This window comes from Dromiciops gliroides, chromosome 4, assembly GCF_019393635.1.
Source record: "Dromiciops gliroides isolate mDroGli1 chromosome 4, mDroGli1.pri, whole genome shotgun sequence".
In the NCBI taxonomy this organism is placed as follows: Eukaryota; Metazoa; Chordata; class Mammalia; order Microbiotheria; family Microbiotheriidae; genus Dromiciops; species Dromiciops gliroides.
In genome coordinates, this window is record NC_057864.1 from 290,027,817 (window position 1) to 290,050,508 (window position 22,692).

Below are 22,692 nucleotides of genomic sequence, written 5' to 3' on the forward strand. Positions count from 1 at the left end.
TATGCTTTATTAGATATATTTTCATTTTAAAATAAAAATACACCTTCCATCTTTTCAAAGTCATTCCAATCTGCAGACTGCCTCAATCTTAGTTCCCTATTCCTTTCCTTCCTTAAAAGCAAAAGCACACTTACTAGGGATGATGATCACAGTTATTTATTTTAGAAATTGACTTTGAGTTTTCAAGGAGACAAAAATACAGTTACCTTCCTTGCTTCTTCATTCTTTTAGGGCCTGGATGGAATTCCTGGGACACCTGGTCCTCGAGGGCCAAAGGTATGAAAGTCACAGGACTTCTATATTAAAAGAAATTGACAAAATATGGCTGCAGAAGCATCTCCTCCTTGAGATATGTATTAGTGGAAATCTCTCATTACACAGGGTGAAAGGGGGCTGCCAGGTGTTCATGGACTCCCTGGTGACATTGGACCTCCAGGAGTTGGAATTCCTGGACAACCAGTAAGTGAAATGAACAGAGTGCTTTTGTGACCATTTATACCAATAGTATAGGCTTTTTGTTATTGTTCTTATTTTTTTCAACCATCTACAAGACATTTAAAGTTATTGGTCACTGTTCCCTGGTCCCTGAACTAAGGCCACACAGACCATCTGAGATCATAGAAGAAATCTGTGGATATCACTTACATCTAACCATTAACTGATGCTTGAAACCATTCAGCTTATTTTCTGGCTGAAAAGGAGATACCATCTGAGAGATAATACAAGTTCTATTGAAAAATTGCTTGGATCAGGGGCCTTCCTGATTACTGTCATAGTATAGTTTCATAGAAAGGATGAGTTGTCAGGGGAAAAAAAGAGATGATTGCAAACTTTTGGAGAAGAAGAGTGAAATTCGAAGCAATGTAGGAAATAAGTTGGAGAAAGGAACAAAATTGAATGTATCTATGAAATTAACCTGAACGAGGTGAAAGCAGTGGAAAGGTTGGGGAAATATTAGTCTAGTCAAGGTAGCAAACTCCTGAGTATAGAAAGGAAAGGGGTGGTAGAACTCTGCACACAGATGGATTTGATTCAATCAACCAACTTTTATTAGGCACTTACAATGTGCCAGACACTATGCTAGGTTCAGGGAATACAAGACAAAAATGAAATGATCTCTGCCCTAAGGAAGTTTATATTCTATCAAGAGAGATAACATGTGCATATAGAAGTCAATACAAAATAAATAGGAAATTAGGAATGGAGGATTAGCTTTGGAGGAGACTAGGAAAAGCCTGACCTAGAAGGGGGGATTTTAACTGAGCTTTTGAAGGAAATGGATTCCAATAGTTGGAGGTGAGGAGGGAGTTCATCCCAGGCATGGAGAATGACAAGTACAAAAGGCATGGAGGTGGAGATTGAATGTCATGTGTGAAGAAGGCCAGTTTGCTTGGAGTAGAGAGTGTGTGAAATTTATCCAGGAAAGGTAGGTTGAAGCTAGGTAAGGAAGGTACAGGGAACATATATCTGATTTAAGAGGTAATAGTGAGCTGCTAGATCATAGAAGGGACATGGTAAACTGATATATTTAAAAGCTAAAAGTTCTGATAATGACTTTATAGTTACTATGGGATTTGAGACAGTCACTTTACCCCTATTCTTTCATTTAAAATAAGAACAAAAATACCTGTTGTTAAATTATGACTTTATAGTTACTATGGGATTTGAGACAGTCACTTTACCCCCATTCTTTCATTGAAAATAAGAACAAAAATACCTGTTGTTAAATTATGTCTGATTTTTTGTAACCCCTTTTAGGGTTTTCTTAGCAAAAAATACTTGAGTGGTTTGTCATTTCCTTTTCCAGCTCCTTTTACAGATGAGGAAACTGAGGCAAACAGGGTTAAGTGACTTGCCCAGGGGCACACAGCTAGTACATGTCTAAGGACAGATTTGAACTCAGGAAGATTAGTCTTCCTCACTCTAAGCCCATACTTTATCCACTGTGTCACCTACCTGCCCAAAAGAAATCTACCTTATTGACAACTATTGAAACAATACAAAACCCTTTGACAGTGGCACAGATGCTGAAGCAGAGAGTACTGTCTATTTCCCCAGATGTCATTCCTTCAAAATAGAGAGGAGCTAGTTCTCCTACCCTGGAGATGTGCTGGTCAGCAGCTATTAATCCTTAGCAACTTGACCACACATATCACTTCCCTGATTCCTTTCCACTGCCCTCATAGAGACACACACAGGCTAAAAGAATTCCCAACCTAAAGATCCCTGTTCTTTCAGGAACATAAGAAAGCACATCTTTCTTGCTCCAACCCCAAAAAGGCTGACCCAGAGGAAAACAGAAACTCACGAAGCAGATTGATATCTCTTAGCAGCCTATCAGATTTCCAACATCAAAGAATCTCTGATGCTGATCCTTAAGGGACCCAGATTATGTACTTCTACCAGGAGCAGCAGTTGATGAGAATACATTAAAAGGAGTGTGAATGGTATAGTTGTTCTTCCTCTGCTAAATGCATTCACTCTTTTTCTTTTCATGGCAATGAGGGTTAAGTGACTTGCCCAAGGTCACACAACTATTAAGTGTCAAGTGTCTGAGGTCGATTTTGAACTCAGGTCCTCCTGACTCCAGGGCTGGTGCTTTATCCACTGTGCCACCTAGCTGCCCCCTTAATGCAGTCACTCTTGCTCTCCTTTGGTCTTTCTCTCAGTTTCTCTCCAATAAAAACTGTGCTGCCTGGGATGATATGGTGGATGTACCTTTAGTCAAGTACATATCATGGGTTTGCTTGCTTCTTGGCTGGCACCTGCATCCTGGATAGCATATCTAGAGGGTTTTTCCCTCTTGTTGATGGCAATGAATTCACACCAATACACTTAATTATAATAAATTACAAAGTTCATATTTTAAGTGGAAGTCATATATATGAGTAAAATTATGAAGAAATAGTTTCCAAATAAGAGTCAGCAATTAGGAAAAAGTAGAATGAACATTTTAAAATTGCTCTTAAAATGACGTAGAATTTGAAAATAAAAGAAAGGTGAATAAAAGGTTCTCTTAACTATACTCTTTTTTGGAAATAGGTCTTTACTGAATTTATCCAGAGATTTAAATGGGGTAGGGTAGAGAAAGAGGGAGGAGATGACAATGAAGTAATCCATTCTGTCAGGTAATTAATTTTCCAGGGAGAGAATATAAGAGACAGCTGGAAATAGAAGATTGAAAAAAAGGAAAAAGGATTTTGGGGAATTGTAGTTTGGGAATACATAGTCCAAGATAAAATACAAATGAAAAAAGAGGAAAAAAGCAATGAAAATCAAATTGATAGAAAAGAAGCAGCTTGGAATAGTGCAGAGAGGGCTGGCCTTAAAGTCATGAAGTCCTGGGTTTAAGTAAGTCCTGGCTCTCAGGAAGGATAGTTCTGTGACTCTCCTTAAGTAGCCTAAGTGTCAGTGCCCCAGGCAACTTTCTAAGACTATCAAATACAGGGACTGCCAGTCTAGATTGAAGATACATGCTGTCACTCTTGCCAAACAAACTTTTTGAGGGGGTGGACTATTTTATTTTTGCTTCTGTATTCTCAGGATGAAGGAAAGGGAAAGGAAAGGATGGGAAAGAAAGAAAAGGAAGGGAAGAGATGGGAAGGGAAGAGAAAGGGAAAGGGAAAAGGAAATTAAAGGAAAGGGAAAAACAGAAGGCTGTTATCCAGGTGTTTCACCTACATATAGTCTGAGGTTATCTGCCCATTTCCAGTTATTATTGTAGGATCAAGGAAGAGTCCAAAGAATTAAAATATTTAAACAAACCCTAAGTTCTCATTTTTTTTAATTAGAAAAATTGGCTTATTTGATTTTTACTTCCTACCCTGATGACTGTATACCAGTTCTTAAGGTACCCTCAAACAATTAATGAAAAGCAGCAAGAAGACCCAGATCTGGAGCTGGAAAGGACCTCAAAAGCTAGTCTACTCCCCTCATCTTATCTATGAGTAAAACAAAGTCCAGGAAGGTTAAATAACTTGGCCAAAATTGCACAGGGCGTATAAGTTGTCAGAGGTAGGATTTGAATCACTGCTATTCTGACCCAAAAGCCAATGTTCTGTCCTCTCTACCATGTTGCATCTAACTTGATAAACTATTACTGCAGAAATAAGAGATGAGTATATCATTTGATGGGCAGCTAGGTGGCACAGGGGATAGAGCACTGAGCCTGTAGTCAGGAAGACCTGAGTTCAAATTTGATGTCAGACTTTTACCAGCTGTGTGACCCTGGGCGAGTCACTTAATTAGGGTTTGCCTCAGTTTTCTCATCTATAAAATGAACTAAAGAAGGAAATGGCAAACCACTCCAGTATCTGCCAAGAAAACACCAAATGGAGTCATGAAGAGTCAGATACAACTAAACAGCCCAATTTATTCTGAAGAGAATGGGAAATAGTATTAATAATTTTTTTCAAAATGCCTGAATTTTAAAGACATTAATATCTCAACTGTAACGTGTGTGATTTATGGGTTTTTTTTAACTATATGGAGACTCAAATATTTCATAAAGTTGTTGAATTCAACTAAATGATTTGCAGTCCTTTCAATGTCTGATATATAGTAAACACTTAATAAATGTTAATCCTAACCTATCTATACCTAAAGAGAGAATTCTGATTTGAATATGTTTTCATTTGTAGGGATCTAGAGGACCCTCTGGAGAGCCAGGTATTCAGGTAGAATACTTACTAAGCCATTTGATTAAGTAAATATGGTATGCTTAAGAGACAGTAATTATCAGAAGACTCCTATCATAAGTAATCACGATTTCTCTATCTTCTCAGGGTCCTAGAGGGCTCCCTGGATTGCCAGGAACTCCAGGGACTGATGTAAGTAATAAGTTTGCATCCTAATATTTTACATTGAGCCTATCTTCTTATAAGGAATTTAAAAGATGATATTCTCTTTTTTAGGGAGCTCCAGGGAGAGATGGGAAGCCAGGGACGCCAGGTCCTCCAGGTGACCCGGTATGTATGCAAGCTGAACCTGGTTTATGAATTTAGAATATCTAGATTTTCACACAAAAGCCAAGCAGTTCTATCAGAGCATACCGATTTTTATCATCACAACTAATTAGACCATTTCTTTGCTGCCTGTTGGTTTTGTTTGCTCCCATTATTTTAGAGAGAAAAATCAGACTGTCAGCATTGTTTTGTGATAAACATTCATTTTCTAAGGGTGTATAATTCAGGTAGAAAAGTTTGACCCCAGCTGAGTTTGGCCATTTAATGTCTCAATCCAATAGCAATTATAGTCAAAATATATGTAGAGGTTTGACCCTTCCTAGTGCTGGCTGCTTGATAAATCTCATTATTTTCTAAATGAAAATTTAACAGGTAAAATAGATGGGATTATTTTATGCATTCATGAATACTAATACTTTAAGAGATGGAAATTACTGTGATCATTAGAAACAATAAGTTTCTCAAAATTAGTTGAGATCAATAAAAGTTTTCCAAGGTTTTGTTTCTGAATATATCCTATTTTCAGGTACAATAAAGTCTTCTTAAATAGCATTAGTATCCACATTTCTATTTGTGGAGGCCATATAGAATATGGAAATCAGTTAGTAATCTTGAATGACAAAACCTCCATTGGACCCACAGTATTTAACCATATGAATCTCTTACTCATCCACACTCTGAACCCTTTCTTACTTAATGAGCTAAGTGTGGGTATATATTTGCTCCTTATTTTTAACTCTACTAATGAGTGAATCACTTTGGAAAGTTGTAAAAATCTATTTTACATTTTAGAATCACTATGCTAAAGGACATTTTAAGGGGTAAACAAAAATAAAATAAGGGTCTGCCAATGTGTATCTTCCTCATTTTGGCTTCATTGGAAAATAAAAATAAAGAGAATTAATGCAAAAATTCTCTTATTTTTTTAAACAGCTTATACAGCTACTTTTCAATGGAATGTTTTTTCCCTTTCTAATTAAATTTGCTTTTGTAATCCAGGCTGTAATTGGTGAGAGTATTTGTAGGGCATTGCCCCAGGTAGAATATTCTCAGAAAAGGATAATTCTTTCTCAATAAAATTCTTGGATCTCTTTCATTTGAAATGCATAAATTGAATTACATGTGACCTAAAAATGACATTTATTCTGATGACAAGGATATGGCAAATTGTTATAAATTTGGAGTGGATTCTAGGGTTTAAGTGCATTTATTTGTCTCTTTGTTTTTATTACAGATTGCACTTCCTCTTTTGGGAGATATTGGTGCTATGTTGAAGGTAATCTGTTGTGCTGCTTCTGCTCATTTCTAAGGAAATAGCTAGGACATTGTTACAAGATGGGGCCTATTTAGTCTCATCAACAAGGTTAAATTTAAAAGATAGAATATATATTTTTAAAATTATTAAAAGGTGAATATTGCTCACTGTATTTTTTACCTTATATTAATCCCTCTACCATGACTTCTCTTGAAGAAGGCACCATAGATCCAGTTCTAAAGTAAGCCATGGAAAAGAGATAGTAACATTAGCAACCTTGAAGAGATTGTTTTCTTGTCTAGAGGAATTTTTTTCCTAATAGGAATCTCTGCAATGTTCTCTCTTTTTTTTTTTTTTTTTTTTTTAGTGAGGCAATTGGGGTTAAGTGACTTGCCCAGGGTCACACAGCTAGTAAGTGTTAAGTGTCTGAGGCCGGACTTGAACTCAGGTACTCCTGAATCCAGGGCCGGTGCTCTATCCACTGCGCCACCTAGCCGCCCCTGCAATGTTCTCTTAATAGGAAGTTGACTACCTTGCTTCCTTATGGGAATTATTATCCCATTTGCTATACCTGTCCTGAGTAAGTACAATCTATTAGGGAATAAAACCCAAATACAGATAGCTAGAATACATGTAGAATTATGGAGTTAGAAAACACATTGGTAAGTGAGGTCAGAGAAGGAAGGTTAACTGCAGCTTGTTTTTACAAAACAACTTAATGGACCAACGTATCATATCAAGCAACTATACAAGAAGGAGGGAGAGTACTACCAAGTATAGCAACTAGCTTGTTAATAAATTGAATATGAATCATTTTCTCTATCTGCAAATTCAGACTTAAAGATAAAGTTTTAGTTTTTACTCTGACATTTTCCTTATACAAGACATTAAGTGTGTTGGAGCAACTAAATGTAAAAATAATCTATGTCTATATGTGCTGTGAGCAGAAAGCAAGGGCACTGGTGCCACAGTTGCAATGCAATCTCATTTTTTTCTAGTCCCCCACCTTGTGACCTTGTGAGGGTTATGTACCCAGCTCTTTTATATATGTGTGTGTGTGTGTGTGTGTGTGTATAAAAGTTTAGTTATATTCATAGAAATACCAGCTCTGTCTGTACAGAGTGGGCCAAAAGTCATTAAGTCATGAAGGGGTTTCAATATTTAATAACTTTTATTTTTTGTTTCTAACTTACAATATCATAGCAGTAAATATAGGAAATAAAGAAAAAATAATTTTCAAAAAGTTAGTAAAACATCAGATCCCTTTGTGACTTTTGGTCCAACCTGTATAAGAATGTGTTGCTAACTAAACCACAGCATCAGAGTAATAATCTAATAATGAGAGGAGTATTCTCATCCTAAAATTGTATGTGCATTTTTATTTGAGTAATAAACATCAGAGGGCAGCTAGGTGGCACAGTGGATATTCCTGATTTCAAATCTGGCCTCAGACACTCACCAGCTGCATGATCCTGGGCAAGTCACTTAACCTTGTCTGCCTCAGTTCCTCGTCTGTAAAGTGAACTAGAGAAGGAAATGACAAACCACTCAAGTATCTTTGCCAAGAATATCCCAAGTGGGGTCACAAAGAGTCAGACACAACTGAAACAACTGAACAACAGCAATAAACATCAGAGGGTTTTGATCCTCATTAATCAAGAGCTGTCATTAGAACACCTAAAAGAAGAGTTAAAAATAGTACCACATATCCTTTAATTTTTGTGCCAATTGACCATTTCTTTTATCAAGTTTACTATCTTCATTAGCATGGGCCAGCTTTTAGTAGGACAGACTGAATTTAGCACGTGTGACTAAGTGCACATATAGAGCTTTTCAGTGGTCAAGGATTCAGTGGCCATTCTTTTGGCCTTCATCACAAGATGTCTATATTTCTTGGTCCACCCAACCTCACAACTTCAGGTGTGTTGCTACTATTGATTTCATTAGAATGGAGTTTAAATGACAATAGCAAAGACAGTAGCCCAGACTGCCATGGATGGTACTGCCACCACCCTGCACTGAGTCAGCGCTTCAATACAATGAGCTAGAGGACCTGGGCATTTCCTTCATTGATGAAGCTCACAGCCCATCCACACCTTCTCATCCTGTGTGATTATTTTTTGTATTCCCCATAGATCCTCCCTCCAAAAAAGAGTACCCAATGTGGCAGAGACCTTCCTCCTGGTTTTATACTCTTTGTAGATACCAGTGCAGCACTATGTCTCTGTCTTTGGCATACCTTATTCTGGCTATATGACTGGCATACATTTTCTGTATGATATCTTTTAGGCCAGGTGTTTTGTGCAGATCAATACTGATGCTATTCTGAAAGGTAGAAGGTAGGATGCTGGGTTTAGAGTTGGGAAGACCTAGGTTCAAATTCTGCCTAAAATATTTACTAGCATTATGACTCTGGGCATAGTTCCTGCCTTTTCACCTCTTAAGTATCTAGTTTCTTATCAACCATAAAAGGAGTTTTATGTGTGGAGCCACCTTATAATGCCACAATTTCAGAACAATCAGCTATATGTAACCAAAAGGAATTAGGTAGAAGCATGGTGGGCATAATAAGTTAATGTTAACATATAACAAAGGCATATATGTATATAGCACTTTAAGGTTCTTGAACTGATGTATATATGTATATACGTCTTGAACTGATGTATATGTGTGCGTGTATATGTATGTGTGTGTGTGTGTGTGTATCCTCATCCTATCCCTTGGAAGTTTCCTCATCTATGAAATTTTGATAATACCTTGTAGCACTTACCTACTGCTTTTTCTTACAATGGTTCCTATTCCTTGTTCCCCCATGTTTGTTTGATGAATTCCTACTCAGTTCTTTGAGGCACAACTCAAATATCATCTCTTTCATGAAACCTTTTTTTAATCTTCATTAACAGTGACAACCTTCCCACCCCACCCCACCCACCCTTTCTATCTCTCTGACCACTTTATCTTGGAGCTCTCTCATTCACATGTGTCTGATATATTTTTCCACCTGCCAGACTCTTAGGGTTTATGGTTATTTAGAGAGGACTACAACTTCTGGTGTGAGGGAGACTTTTGGTGTCCACCTATCACCCAACTCTTACCTATGGCTCTAAGAAGCTGTATGTAAGAAGCAGCAGTCATGCTCAGGTAAAACCATCTTGGCAGGCAGGTTAAACAAGTTTGAGGATGAGCTTTAAACCCATTGATGAGTTAGGGGGATGCTTACCACCTTCATGTGAAGACTACTCCCAGTGGAATGAACAGATGAGAACAATTTGTTCCAATAGTCATGAAGGCAACTGAAGCAGGTGCTATGGAACATTTAGAGCTTGGTCAAACATAGATGATTATCCACTGCACCTGGGGCTATCACCAATCATCTTGACTTCTGTCCTGCCACTGAACATCAATGAGTCTGGAAGAAAGAGTGTGAGGTTGATGACTTTACGTGACTTGGCCTCACTTAAATCTAATTCACACCCAAGTCAAGACATCATCCATCATCTACTATTTTACTCTAACATGGTGACATCATTTGTCTTCTTTGAAAATGAAGGATGGGGGCGGCTAGATGGAGCCGGCCCTGGAGTCAGGAGTACCTGAGTTCAAATCCGGCCTCAGACACTTAACACTTACTAGCTGTGTGACCCTGGGCAAGTCACTTAAACCCCAATTGCCTCACTAAAAAAAATTAAAAGAAAATAAAAAGAAAATGAAGGATGAACTGAGTCAGATGCTTAGCTCCATGAAGGAGAGAACTATATATCATTTAAGCCTTGTGTTTCCTCCAGGCTCTAGTACAATGGTCTGCACACAAGTGTAATTCAATGAAAGTTTGCTACCTTTTGATGCCATTGTACTGGTAGGACTCTGTTAGGAAGAGGGACTTCCTATAATTTTACTGGTATGAGGAATTCCCAGATGAAATAGCTCCACCTACCAATGTAGGCAGGGTTATACCTTTTCCATACCGATGTAAGCAGGCTTATACCTTTTCCATAATGTGTAATCTTGGAGAGTTGCCTAGAACACTAAAAGGATGAGTGATTTGCAAGGGGTGATATAGCCATTATGTGTCAGAGGTAGACCTTGGACCCAGGTCTTCTTGATCATGAGGCCAACTCTCCAACCATTCCAGCAATGTTCTGGTAAAGGTTTAACAACTAACTCTCCAAAAAAAATATGTACATAAATACATACACACACATACATACATACACACATATGTATACATACATACACATATAAATATGTCTATACATATATATACATATATATACACAGAAGACTCTCAAGTTTAATATCCATTATTAACAATTTGTCCATTACTTTCTTAAAGTCCAGATGAGCAACAAACAATAAGTCAAGCCCTGATATGTAATAATGTTTGTCATTCAAGCTGGCTTCAGCACATCCTGACATTGTTTCTCTCTGTCGTAGGTCATATTTTCTCAGGGGTAGAGCAGGAGACTGTCCCCATCCCCCAACTCCATACACACACCCCAACTCATTCCTATTTGCCATTCTCCTATTGCCTATTTACTCAACCCAATGTTATTATATAGCCAACAAGCTAAAGATGATAACAATCAACTCTAAACAAAAAAAATATAGATGCCAATTCATCCCTTGTACAATACATAAAATGTAAACCCCTAATGTAGGAATTACAAGTTGGACAAGATATGTAGAGTAGCAGTAGGATTAAGCCAGTTAAAGAATGGTTATCTTGGGAGTGAAGGCTAACTTTATGTTTGAGTACTCTTGCCTTTTGTGGATAGAGTCCCATGAGCCCTAGTCACAAATATGCTTACAAAAGAATAAGAGAATACTGAAGTGCTATGGATCCAGGATTTCATTAGCTAAAATAAGAACAAGCTTCAATAAGTGACCTCATAAAGCACTTTGTAGGGGGAAGAGAAGAGAGCTGTTAATGTAGCAAGAACAAGAGAAGTTAGACAGCTAAAATTGTGTATTGGTGTTCTTATATATTGAAAAGAGAGGCAGCATAGTGTAGTGCCTAGAGAGGGGACCCCAGAGTCAGGAAGACCTAGGTTCAAGTCCTGCCTCTAACACTAATTGGCCAGGTGACCCTGTGCTTAACCTCTTAAATTAAGCTTTTAATGCCCCAAGGCAATCCTCTAAAACAGTAAGGTGAAGAGTAGGTGTCAATCTGCATTAGTAGAAGGTGTTTATATTATGCCTTTGGAGTCACAAGTTCCATTAAAAAGGGCAAAAAGATAGCCCTTATTGTTTTTGATATATCCTCCAGAGGAGGTTTATGGAAATATATGAATAAGAGTCCTGAAGGCCAAGATAAGATGGGAGGGTTTCAGCTTGAGTTGGTAAAAGGAGTTCCTCTGAAGATGAAATCCCAGAGCCACTGAGGTATCCAAGCATCAGGAGCACTTCACCAACATGGGGCACCCCCTGCCCGTATTGTGCTCCTATTTACAAAAATATGGTCAAGGCTTTAGCAAAGAATATCTGATAGAGAAATGCGCCATTCTAAAAGAAAACCTCCTGGGGAGCCTTGAAGACAAATGCAACAGCAATTTTATCAGAAAACAGAAGAAAATGATAAAAATGAATATGATTTATGAATACCAATGTAGTATTGCATATTTGTGACTGTATTGTATCTCCATATCTTACATCCCTCTACTCCACCCTCATATCATCCTGAAGGAATTATGAACTCTGTAGTAGCAGAGACCATGACTTAATTATCTTTGAGTTTCAAACAGCACGCAGCACAGTGTGTTGCATGCATTGTACACTGAAATAATTGGATATTTCAAAGACCTATGATGTCATCTATGTGGGTACTCTCTTTACCAGTGTAGATCATAACCCATCCTGTCTGAACTTGACTAGCCTTGTCTTAGAGGGCAGGAATAGGCTCCTTTGATGTGTATTCATTAATGCATCATATCACATGAGAGTTTTCTAGCAGCTCTGCCATACAGTTGATTCATATTAAGCGAATGGTCAACTAAAACCCGCAGGGTTTTTCTTTTGTTTTTTTTCAGAGAGGAGAGGGAAGGAAAGAGGGATAAAGGAAGGGAGAGAGAAAGACAAACAGACAGAGACCAAGGGAGACAGAGACACAGAGAGACAAAGAGAGGTCATTAAGCATTTATTAAAAGCCTATGCCACGGAAATTGTGCAGGCTAAGTGCAGGCGAGATAAAGACAAAAGTGAAATAGCCCCTCCTGTCAAGATCATAATCTAATGGCATACATACATAGGCATATAGAAGGCATATACAAATCAAAAACAGGGTAACTGTGAAGAGGAAGGCACTAGAATCCAGGGAGATAAAGAAAAGCCTATCCTCAGTCAGTGGCACGTGAACTGAGTCTTGCAGAAAAGCAGGGATTCCTGTATTTGAAAATGAGGAGGCAACGCATCTCTAGGCATGAATGAGAGCCAGGACAAAAGCATGGGGTGATGGAGTGTTGTGTGTAAGGAACAGAAAATAGGACAATGTTGTTGGGTCATAGAGTACATACGAGTAAAGTATAAGAAGACTGAAAAGAGACAGGAAGGGACCAGATCATGAAGAGTTTTAACTATGTGATTAATCTGACGTTTGAGTTATGAGTCCAAGCATTAAGACATAAGGTCCTTCTAAACTAAATAAAAAAGTAATTGAAATGCAAAGAAACTGGTTTTTAAAATGGAGAAAGGTGGAAACTACAAGCTAGTGGCAAATTAGTTCTTTAAAAAGGGATCAATAAAGCAAAAGAAAGGAAATTTCCTTAAAATTTTTGTCAATTTTTGGATTTGATGTAATAATCTAATGTCACACTAACATTTATTTCTCAAATGAATTCTTCCTCTGGTAAACATATATATTTTCAAGCCACATTCTTTTTTTTTTCCAAATAACTTTGAGTAGTTTTAAGAGAAAACCATTCATCATAGGCTTTATTTTTTCATATATTCTAATGTTGGTGTCAGCAACAACCTGCTTCTATTTTGAAAATGAAATAGAAGGCTGATTCAGAGACATTTGACCAAAATGTGCTTTCTATGCATGACTAAAGTCACTAGGCCTTTGTCCATTCCTAACAGAATGTTTGTGGCAGCTGCCATCCTAGTATCCCGGGGTTAAAAATTGCCAAAGGAGAGGAAGGAGGAGCTGGGGAACCTGGAAGAAATTATTATACCACAGGAAAGGTAAACATGGAAATTATCACATAGCACTTACTCCTCTTCTGCCTTTACCATAGTCTAATTAGTATTATTTTTAATTGTATACTGTGTTATCTCATCTAACTAGATTATAAACTCATGAAGGGAGACTGTATCTCATTTATCTTTGTATATCCCCAGCACCTAAAATAGTATATTGTAAATAATATTCGATTAATAAATATCTGTTGAATTGAACTACACATAGCAGGCATTTAATAAATATTGTTGAATGAATGTATTCAATGCTGAATATGTGCCTTTTGTGGAGCACAGTGATGGCAATTCTCTTGATATGTGTTATTAATATTCCATTCAGGGTGATACTGGGCCAAGAGGCCCTCCAGGAATCCCTGGCAGAGAAGGACCAAAGGTAAGGGAATTTTTTTCCACCTTTCCTCTTCCCCCAGCTGAAGTCCTTAATTTAGAGTCAAAAGGTGGGGGGGCGTATAGAAATTACATGGGTTGATATGTGTGGACAGTAACTTAAAAGGTGGCTAAATTGGCATAGTTACAGAGGTTGAGTCTTTGACTGATGTCTGGCTCTTCTTTGTTTTTTTGTTTTTGTTTTTTGGTGAGGCAATTGGGGTTAAGTGACTTGCCTAGGGTCACACAGGTAGTAAGTGTAAAGTGTCTGAGGTCAGATTCGAACTCAGGTCCTCCTGAATCCAGGGCTGGTGCTCTATCCACTGTGCCACCTAGCTGCCCCATTTTTTTTTTCCTGGCTCTTCTTTGATATCTGCTCAGCACATTCAAAGCCACATTACTCTAGTGTTTGCTGGAAAATAAGAGAGTGATTGTTAAATATGGTGTCTTTATAGGGAACCAAAGGTGAGCGTGGATATTCTGGATTACCTGGTGAGAAGGGTGATGAGGTAAAAATAATTTTTATTTTAGTTACATTTTCTGTTATTCCTTATAATTAAGTCTCTTTATAACTGATAAAACCTAGCACTATATGACACTACTGAATATGGAGTTCCTCTCCAACAGTTCATTTTGCAGCCCATGTTAAACTGCTAACAAAGTAATAAAAGATAAAGCTTTATATATGTCTTTGTGAGTCCCGAAACCTTTTTTTTTACTAGCTGATTTTTCATATAACAAAATGTGCTGATGTTTACTGCTAGCTTCTCCATTTCAAACATGAAGAAAATTGGATCACTGAGTAAAATGACCAATTGAAGGTCAAATATGATTGTGAGATAATGTTCCAGAATGTCTTCTCTGGGCCACAGTGAAACTCAGGATGCAATTCTGTCCCTGTATAATTCACATTAACTCCTGGAAAAAACCAATTAGGATGATAAATTATTGTTTATTTAGGCAGTTTTGAAGCTAATAATTCTTAATGAAAGTAAGTAAACCATCTGGCATATGCTAACCTGATGCTAATGTAGGAAGCCAGCATACCATGAAACAGATTGGTTTTTACAGGTGAATCTACCTATCATTTATTCTACCATAGTAGTCTATATTTTGTTCACATTAAAAGGTATTATCATGCATTAATTTTTTCATTTGTATTGATGTTATTTTGGAAGCATGTTTTTTCCAAATTCATGTCCAGGGGCAAGGATTTTTTATTTTTATTTTCTCCCATAAATAAAGCACTAAAAGAATTTTATTTTCAAAATAACAAGAGTAAACAAGTTTGTGCTTTCTTAAATTCATAGAAGACTACAGAAAAGTGCAATAACAGTAACAGATTTTAAATGGCCCAACAGCTTTTAACTGCCTAGATTCAAGAGGTAGATTTTGGAAGCAATTGAAAAGGTAATAAGAGAAAGGCCAGGAAATAATTGGAATTTGGTTTTTTAAAGAGGCTTCAAGGTAAATTCATTAAAAGTTAATTTTTATTGATTCTGTAAGGTACTTTGCTCTCTTTGTGGACTAAAAAGCTATTGCATGCTGCTCCACCAGAAAGAGCTACTGGTTCTAATATATTGCTTAAGGAGTCTATAACATAGGACACGATATAACCCTCATACAAGATTTTACACAAAGCTATTAATGAATTAAGGGAATCTAGCGGTTTCATGTTACCAGCTTCCCAAGTGTGAACATTATAAATCAAACAGAACCAATCTATTAATACAGCTTTCCCCTGATTATTCTCAGCCATGATTGGACATTATAATTTCTAAAAAATGAATTTTTCAAAAGGTAATATAGCTCACAGACTCTATCATTACAACAAAATGGCACAGTGGTTTAAGATCTAGCCTTTGAGACAGGAATTCTCTGGGTTTGAGCCCTGCCTCTGACACTGTGGCCATGGATGAGCAAAACTCTTAACCTTCCTGTGCCTTGCTCCAGGCAAATATTTAGTTATCTGAATTGCTGATATGTACTGGTGAGGGAGTTTTTCCAATGCTATCTTTCACTAGTGATGAAATCAGGAACCCAAAACATCCCTCTCTCAACCACGTCCCCCCAATCTATTAGTCAAATAAAACAGACATCTAATATGAACATCATTCTCCTCCTAGCTGAAAAAAATCTCTTTGCAGTTGCAAAGTACTTTCATCTTTTCAAATCTTCCCTTCCCCATTGTTTCTCCTTCCTCTAACTGAGGATACTTTTAGAGAGAAGTCACATATCTATTGCTTGTGGCAAAGTGACTTCATTTGTCCAAGGTTCATGATTTACATTTCTACAAAATTTATTGCAAATACCGAGGGAACAACTTGTTAGAAGCTGGTAGAGGGCAGACACACCTCTCTCAATACAATGAACTCTCACTTGGTGCTCTGGGCTTACTAAGCATGTTTTCAGGATAATATGGATAATTAAGATATGGGGAGCTACTGTCAGCCATGAATTATTACAATGGGAAATAAATATTCACTAGACAATTACTGAGGCAAGACTTATGAGCTCAAAGTATCCAAGCAACGAAGGGCCTTAGCTCGATGATCCCTGGATGGACATATAGTAAATTTTAATTTCGACTTATGCCTAGTACTATGTACTAAATGGAGTGCCCTACTACCTATGATGTATTTGTCTTCCTCAATGACCAGCTTGTCTCCTAAAATTATCTTATTGCCCTTTATGAATCCACAGTAATTTCTATCTATGCTACAACATTTCAGCTTGTTCAGAGAAAGACTGCTGAGAATGTATTTTTTTATTTATGGGCTGCAGTTTATTTTAAAGTTTAATGTGGTCATCAAAGGTTAATGAGCCCCAAGCTTATAAATTAGAAAATCTCAGGACTCATTCAGCAGCTCTAGACTGATACAATGGTCAGGAAAGAATTTATGTGTGAAATGGAATACACATACAACTTTATAGGAATATGAGGATTTTTAAAGGAGCCCTCTGTGATATTCATGTTGCCTAATCCATAAACAGCATCTTTCCAAAGGAAAATGTTTCCTCTGCATTATAAGGGAAATTGACAATGGATTAAGAAGATGCCAAAAATCATATTCTTAGTTAGGCGAGATGTATTATTATACCGTGGTATGTACAGAGTGTCTCAAAAGACAGTGCAGTTTTAAGCCCCTAAAACTTTCAATTGCACTAAGACTTTTGGAACACCTTGTATACTAAGAAAAGTACCAGCTAGGTTCTAATTCATCCCTCTCCTCTTCTTCCTCCTTTCTTCCCTTGCTGCCTCCCTCAATATTCTTATATCATAATATTTGAAGGTTTGAGAGACCTTAGAGATCATCTCATCCAAGCCTCTCATTTTACAAATGGTAGAACCTGAGGCCTGGAGAAGTTATATGACTTTACAGTGATGTCATGTATTATGAGAAAGAATCAATAGAAAAAAATTAATTACGGAAATTGCTAGTTATTATATTCATCTATTTTTGTCTTTGTATATTGCTGGACAATTACCAAAATATATTCACATACATACTCATTTAAACTTCACAAAAGTCCTATGAAGTAGTCAAGACATATATCCCCCATTTTATAGTTAAGAAAAAATGAGGCTCAGCTAAGTAAAAATGTCATATTTCAATTGTATCCAATTCTTTGTGACCCCTTTCAGGTTTCCTTGGCTTTGCTGTGATTTTCTATTTCCTTCCCCAACTCATTTTATGGATGAGGAAACAGGCAAACAGGATTAAGTGACTTGCCCAGGGTAACACAGCTAGTAAGTGTTGAAGTCTGGATTTGAACTCAGGAAGAGGAGTCTTTCTTACTCCAGGTCTAGCATTCTATTCACTATGTCACCTAGTTGTCCCTAAATAAAAATACTGTCTGGGGGCAGCTAGGTGGCGCAGTGGATAAAGCACCGGCCCTGGATTCAGGAGTACTTGAGTTCAAATCTAGCTTCAGACACTTGACACTTACTAGCTGTGTGACCCTGGGCAAGTCACTTAACCCTCATTGCCCAGCAAAAACAAAACAAAAAACAAAAAACAAAAAAATACTGTCAGATATCTTAAGCACCACAAAAAAATTTTCAAAAATAGAAACATTTTGTTATTAATTCTTAAGCAATGCCATCAAACCTATGTGACCTTAGTCCAGTTATCTTTACATCTCAGTTTTCGCATCTGTAAAATGAAGGAATTAGAATAATTGATACCTTCCATTGTCCCTTCCATCTCCTGATCACTGACTCCATTAATGAAATTCAGATTTGCTTATGGACTGAAATTCTTATGAAAAACAAAAACTAGTAGAAAAATCTAATTTTTTTTTCATGCTTAAAAGATGTTTCTAATGGGAAATTGTCATCAAAAAAAAAAAAAGAACCTCTAGCAGCTGTTTAATAACATTTCTAAAAAAGCTTTTGTTCCAGGCCCATGATTTGACATTCCTGTATTAGATTTGAAAATCAGAACCATAACTAAAGTACAAGAAAGAGATTTATAAGACATTTGTTCAATCAGAAAATACTTTTAACTAGCAATTCCATGTATTTGCAAATGAGGAGATTATGCTGGAGATGAGGGAATTCCCTAATTGAATACAACAGTACAGGGAACTAGGTAATATTTAAGGTTTCTTTCAAGTCTAGAATTCTGTGTTTCTATGACCCTCTGGCCCTAAAAAATATCCTGAAGTGCTTTGTGAATGTTCAAAGAAAAATCAGATTATGGCGTCTATAACTTCATTGTTAGGCATACTTCCTTGCATGCATACTATTTTTTTAATTGGGTAAGCTATGGTTGGTATACAGCTGTTGGTTAAACAACTAAAGTAGAGAAGTAGGGAATAGCCTCATGAGGTGGTGAGTCTCTCATCATTGAAAGTCTTCAAAAACAAGTTGTATCATTTACAGGGTCACAGATTTAGAGCTCAAAGGAGCCTTAGACTCTATCTAGTTTAATCACTTCATTTTACTGATGAGGAAACAGGGAGATAAGGAGTTTAAGTGACTTGCCCTAAGTCACACAGGTAATAAGTGTCAGGGGTGGAATTTAACTCCAATCTTTTGATTTCAAATCCATTGTTCCTCCTACAATACTAGATGAGATTTATACTTTAGATCCACATTAGACTAGATAACCTCTGAGGTACCTTCCAATTCTAAGAATCCATGTTTCTTTGACTTGATTATCTAGAATATTTTTTTCCTGACCACAGTAGATAATAACATCTTTTTTGGGGGGGGGGGGCAATTGGGGTTAAGTGACTTACCCAGGGTCACACAGCTAGTAAGTGTCAAGAGGCTGGATTTGAACTCAGGTCCTCCTGAATCTAGGGCCTGTGCTCTATCCACTGCACCACCTAGCTGCCCCATAGTAACATCTTTATAGCAGATACAATGGGTGTAGTGTTTCTGCAGATGTACAATTATTTTATGTTAAAATTATGTCCATTTCAGGGTCTTCAAGGAATTCCAGGCACTCCAGGAACCCCAGGACCAGTTGGACCTGCTGTAAGTATTTGGTGTAACTATGTTTTGTTTTATGAGCTATTTCCTACCCCCATAGACATGAGCGATCATGCCACAGAGGAAGTGATCCCATAACTCATTTTCATTCAGCATTCTTTAACATCCTTCTGAGCATTAGGGACTCTCCATTAGTTTCATAAGATAAGAATGTCATCCATAATTCAACAACATTTTCAATTCAGCAATTCAGCAAGCCCTTGTTAAGCCCCAGATGTGTACAGACTACTATTCTAGTCATTGGAAAAAAATGAAAGTTTACATATGACTATGAGCCTGCCCTCATAGGGTCTAGATTCTAGTTAAGAAATTTATAATGTCAAAAGACAGATCCTATGAAACAAATATGCTTATAGAGTGTTCCAAAAGTCTTTGTACTCTTGAAGCTTCAGTAGCATGGACAGCTAGGTAGCACAGGAGATAGAGCACCGGACCTGGAGTCAAGACCTGAGTTCAAATCCAGCCTCAGACACTATATGATCCTGGGCAACTCACTTAATCCTGTTTGCCTCCTTTTCCTCAGCTGTAAAATGAGTTGGAGAAGGAAATGGCAAACAACTCCAGTATCTATGCCAAGAAAACCCCAAATGGGGTCACAAAGAGTTGGGCATGACTTAAAAAATGGATAAATAACAACAAAAGCTTAAAACAATACAGACTTTTGGGATACCCTATATAATGCATGATGAGTACACTAGAAAGTTACAAAGTGCTATGTGTGATCTCAAGGGCAAGGTCATTGTGGACTAGTGAGATGCGGAGAAGCTTTCATTGGAAGAAGTACTTGAGATGAACTTTAAAGAATAGGTAGGAATTCTATTAGAAAGTATTACTTAACCCCAGTTTTATCAAGGAGACTTAAAAGGTGGCTGGCTCAGGGCAGCTAGGTGGGACAGTGAATAAAGCACCAGCCCTGGATTCAGGAGGACCTGAGTTCAAATCCAGCCTCAGACACTTGACACTTACTAGCTGTGTGACCCTGGGAAAGTCACTTAACCCTCATTGCCCTGCCCCCCCCCCAAAAAAAAAGAAAGAAAGAAAAGGAAAAAAAGAAAAGAAAATTGGTTGCAAATAATTTTTTGGTCTCTGGGAGATTTGTTCAGATTTTTAAGGCCCTGTTTTATTTGGGGGCATGAGGAAAACATTTTTTTTTTCAAGAAATAGTGGCCAAGAGTGTTTAGAACTAAAAGCAAGTTTTTATTTTTTGTTTTTTTTCTTCACCACTCCCCAATATGAATCCTTCACTCCAGTCAGGTCTGTCTCCTCATGTCATTTCTATGTATCCATCCATCTTGGCTCATAATTGTCTTTCTTGATGGAATTAGAAATAAACATGGAGTCGTGAAATAACAGAATCTCCCGACAAACGAAGCTTGGGAATCATAGGACTGTAGCTTTAGAGTTGAAAGGGAACTTAGAGGCTATCAAGTCTCATAAGTATACTAGATGAGGAAACTGAACCTTGGAGTGGTATAGCTAGGCAGCTAGATGACAGTGGATAGAACACTGCACATGGAGTCAGGAAGACCTGAGTTCGAATCCAGCCTCAGGCACTTTTACTAGCTGTGTGACTTTGGGAGAGAGGGGGAATCACTTAACCTATATCTGCCCAAGTTTCCTTATCTATAAAATGGGGATAATTATAGCACCTATATTGCAACATTACTACAAGGATATAAGATGAGATATTTGAAAAGTGCTTTACAAATCTTAGAGTGCTATACAGATGCTGACTAATATTACAGTTCTATGACCAGGTCACACAGTTAATAAGTAAATGAGGCAAGATTTGAACCCAGATCCATGCCCATGTAAATTAATATCCACAGAACTCAGGTTTCGCAGACCTAGAAACAAAATTCTTGGAGTCTAATGGCATTGCGCTGACACAAAACAAAGTCTTCCAGACTCTAACTCTAGAGCCTTGTCCACTGTGCCGAGTGATAATCCTGGCTCTGCTACTTTACTCTGTGTGATCTTGAGCAACTTACTAAACTTAGTTTCCTCATCAGGGAAGAGAAGGAAACAAGCATTTTTATTAAGCATGTACTATGTTCCAGGTACTGTGCTAAGTATTTGACAAATGTTATCTCATTGGATCTTCACAACAACCCTGAGAGGTGGGTGCTGTTATTATCCCCATTTTAAAGTTGAAGAAACTAAAACAGAAAGAGGTTAAGTGCCTTACCCAGGGCCACAAAACTAGTAAGTGTTTGAAGCTGGATTTGAACTCAAGTCTTCCTGACTCCAGGCCCAATGCTCTATTTCTTGTACCACCTAACTGCCTATAAAATAAAAAGGTTGGATTAAGTGAATTCTAAGATTCCTTCAAGCTCAAAAGCTATATCCTCTTAGTGCTTGGAGTAAGACTTGAGAGTGGAATGACTTTGGATCCTAATCAGGAAGAGGATTCTTAGAAGTCAAGCCAAGAGGGCCTCAATAGACAACAACCAACCTGGGAGTGACAGTTGTCTCTCATGGAAGTCTTGCTCTGCCTCCAAAGCCTGGCTGCACTGGGATCTCTCCTTACACCTGTCCTTCCAGGCTTAGCTTATATCCATCATTCTACATGAAGTCTTTCCCATTATTTGATCATCTCTGAACCATTTTTCTTCCTATCTCTGCCACCAATTTAACTCCCAATTGTATAATGTCTTCTATAGTATAGGTTAATCTTAACTCGGCATCATTTTGGGGGACAAGAACTGTACTTTGCATCATTTTTGGGGACAAGGACTGTACTTTGCACATTTTTTGTGGTCCCTACAGTGCCCAGCACATGGACAAATAGTACATAAGATACACTGAGACTATCTCCCTTTCTCTTTTTACCTGTTCGATTCTACCTCATACTTTACTTCAAATTCATTCAATTCTTACTCATACTCTAAAGTCCAACTCAAATGCTGCCTCCTTTATGAAGTTTTTCTATACGTCACCCTCATCGTCTAGGTTTGTATTACTTTCTCCTCTCAGACCTCACCTTGTTTTGAAGCTCTCTTAGATTGTAATTTTGGGTGTTACTGCTATCTTTATTAGATATTACAATGTAGGCTTGTGATTGACTGACCAATTGATACTCATTCAATTTCAGTATTCAACTCCTCACTGGGTCTCTCTTACAGTCACTGTTGTAAAGTGACTTAACTGATTTTACATTTAAAAAACTGCCTAACTTGGTGCTGACCAGGTGTTTCATAGAGGCTTCTTGAACTGAATTCTCATAAGCCACAGTTGCATTTGTCCTGCAAGTTAAATAGTGTTCCTCATGCAATATGCATAGTGATGGGTATCATTTTTCTCTCACCATAATGTAGAAAGTTTTTATTGCAGGTATTATCCCTGTTCCTCAACAGCAAAGTGACTGCATTTTGAAGATAAACTAGTAATTGGATTAGGTGAGCTGGGAA

General features: G+C 37.6%; 1 protein-coding gene across 1 annotated transcript in view; it reads left to right on the plus strand.

The window, feature by feature from the left end:
* Positions 1-22,692, plus strand: part of COL19A1 (collagen type XIX alpha 1 chain) — a 438,272-nt gene that overhangs the window by 335,411 nt on the left and 80,169 nt on the right. The window contains 10 exon segments of the mRNA XM_044002760.1: positions 232-276; positions 382-459; positions 4,641-4,676; positions 4,785-4,829; positions 4,914-4,967; positions 6,199-6,240; positions 13,294-13,398; positions 13,733-13,786; positions 14,235-14,288; positions 19,214-19,267. Of these exon segments, the coding sequence (XP_043858695.1) occupies positions 232-276; positions 382-459; positions 4,641-4,676; positions 4,785-4,829; positions 4,914-4,967; positions 6,199-6,240; positions 13,294-13,398; positions 13,733-13,786; positions 14,235-14,288; positions 19,214-19,267 (567 nt within the window).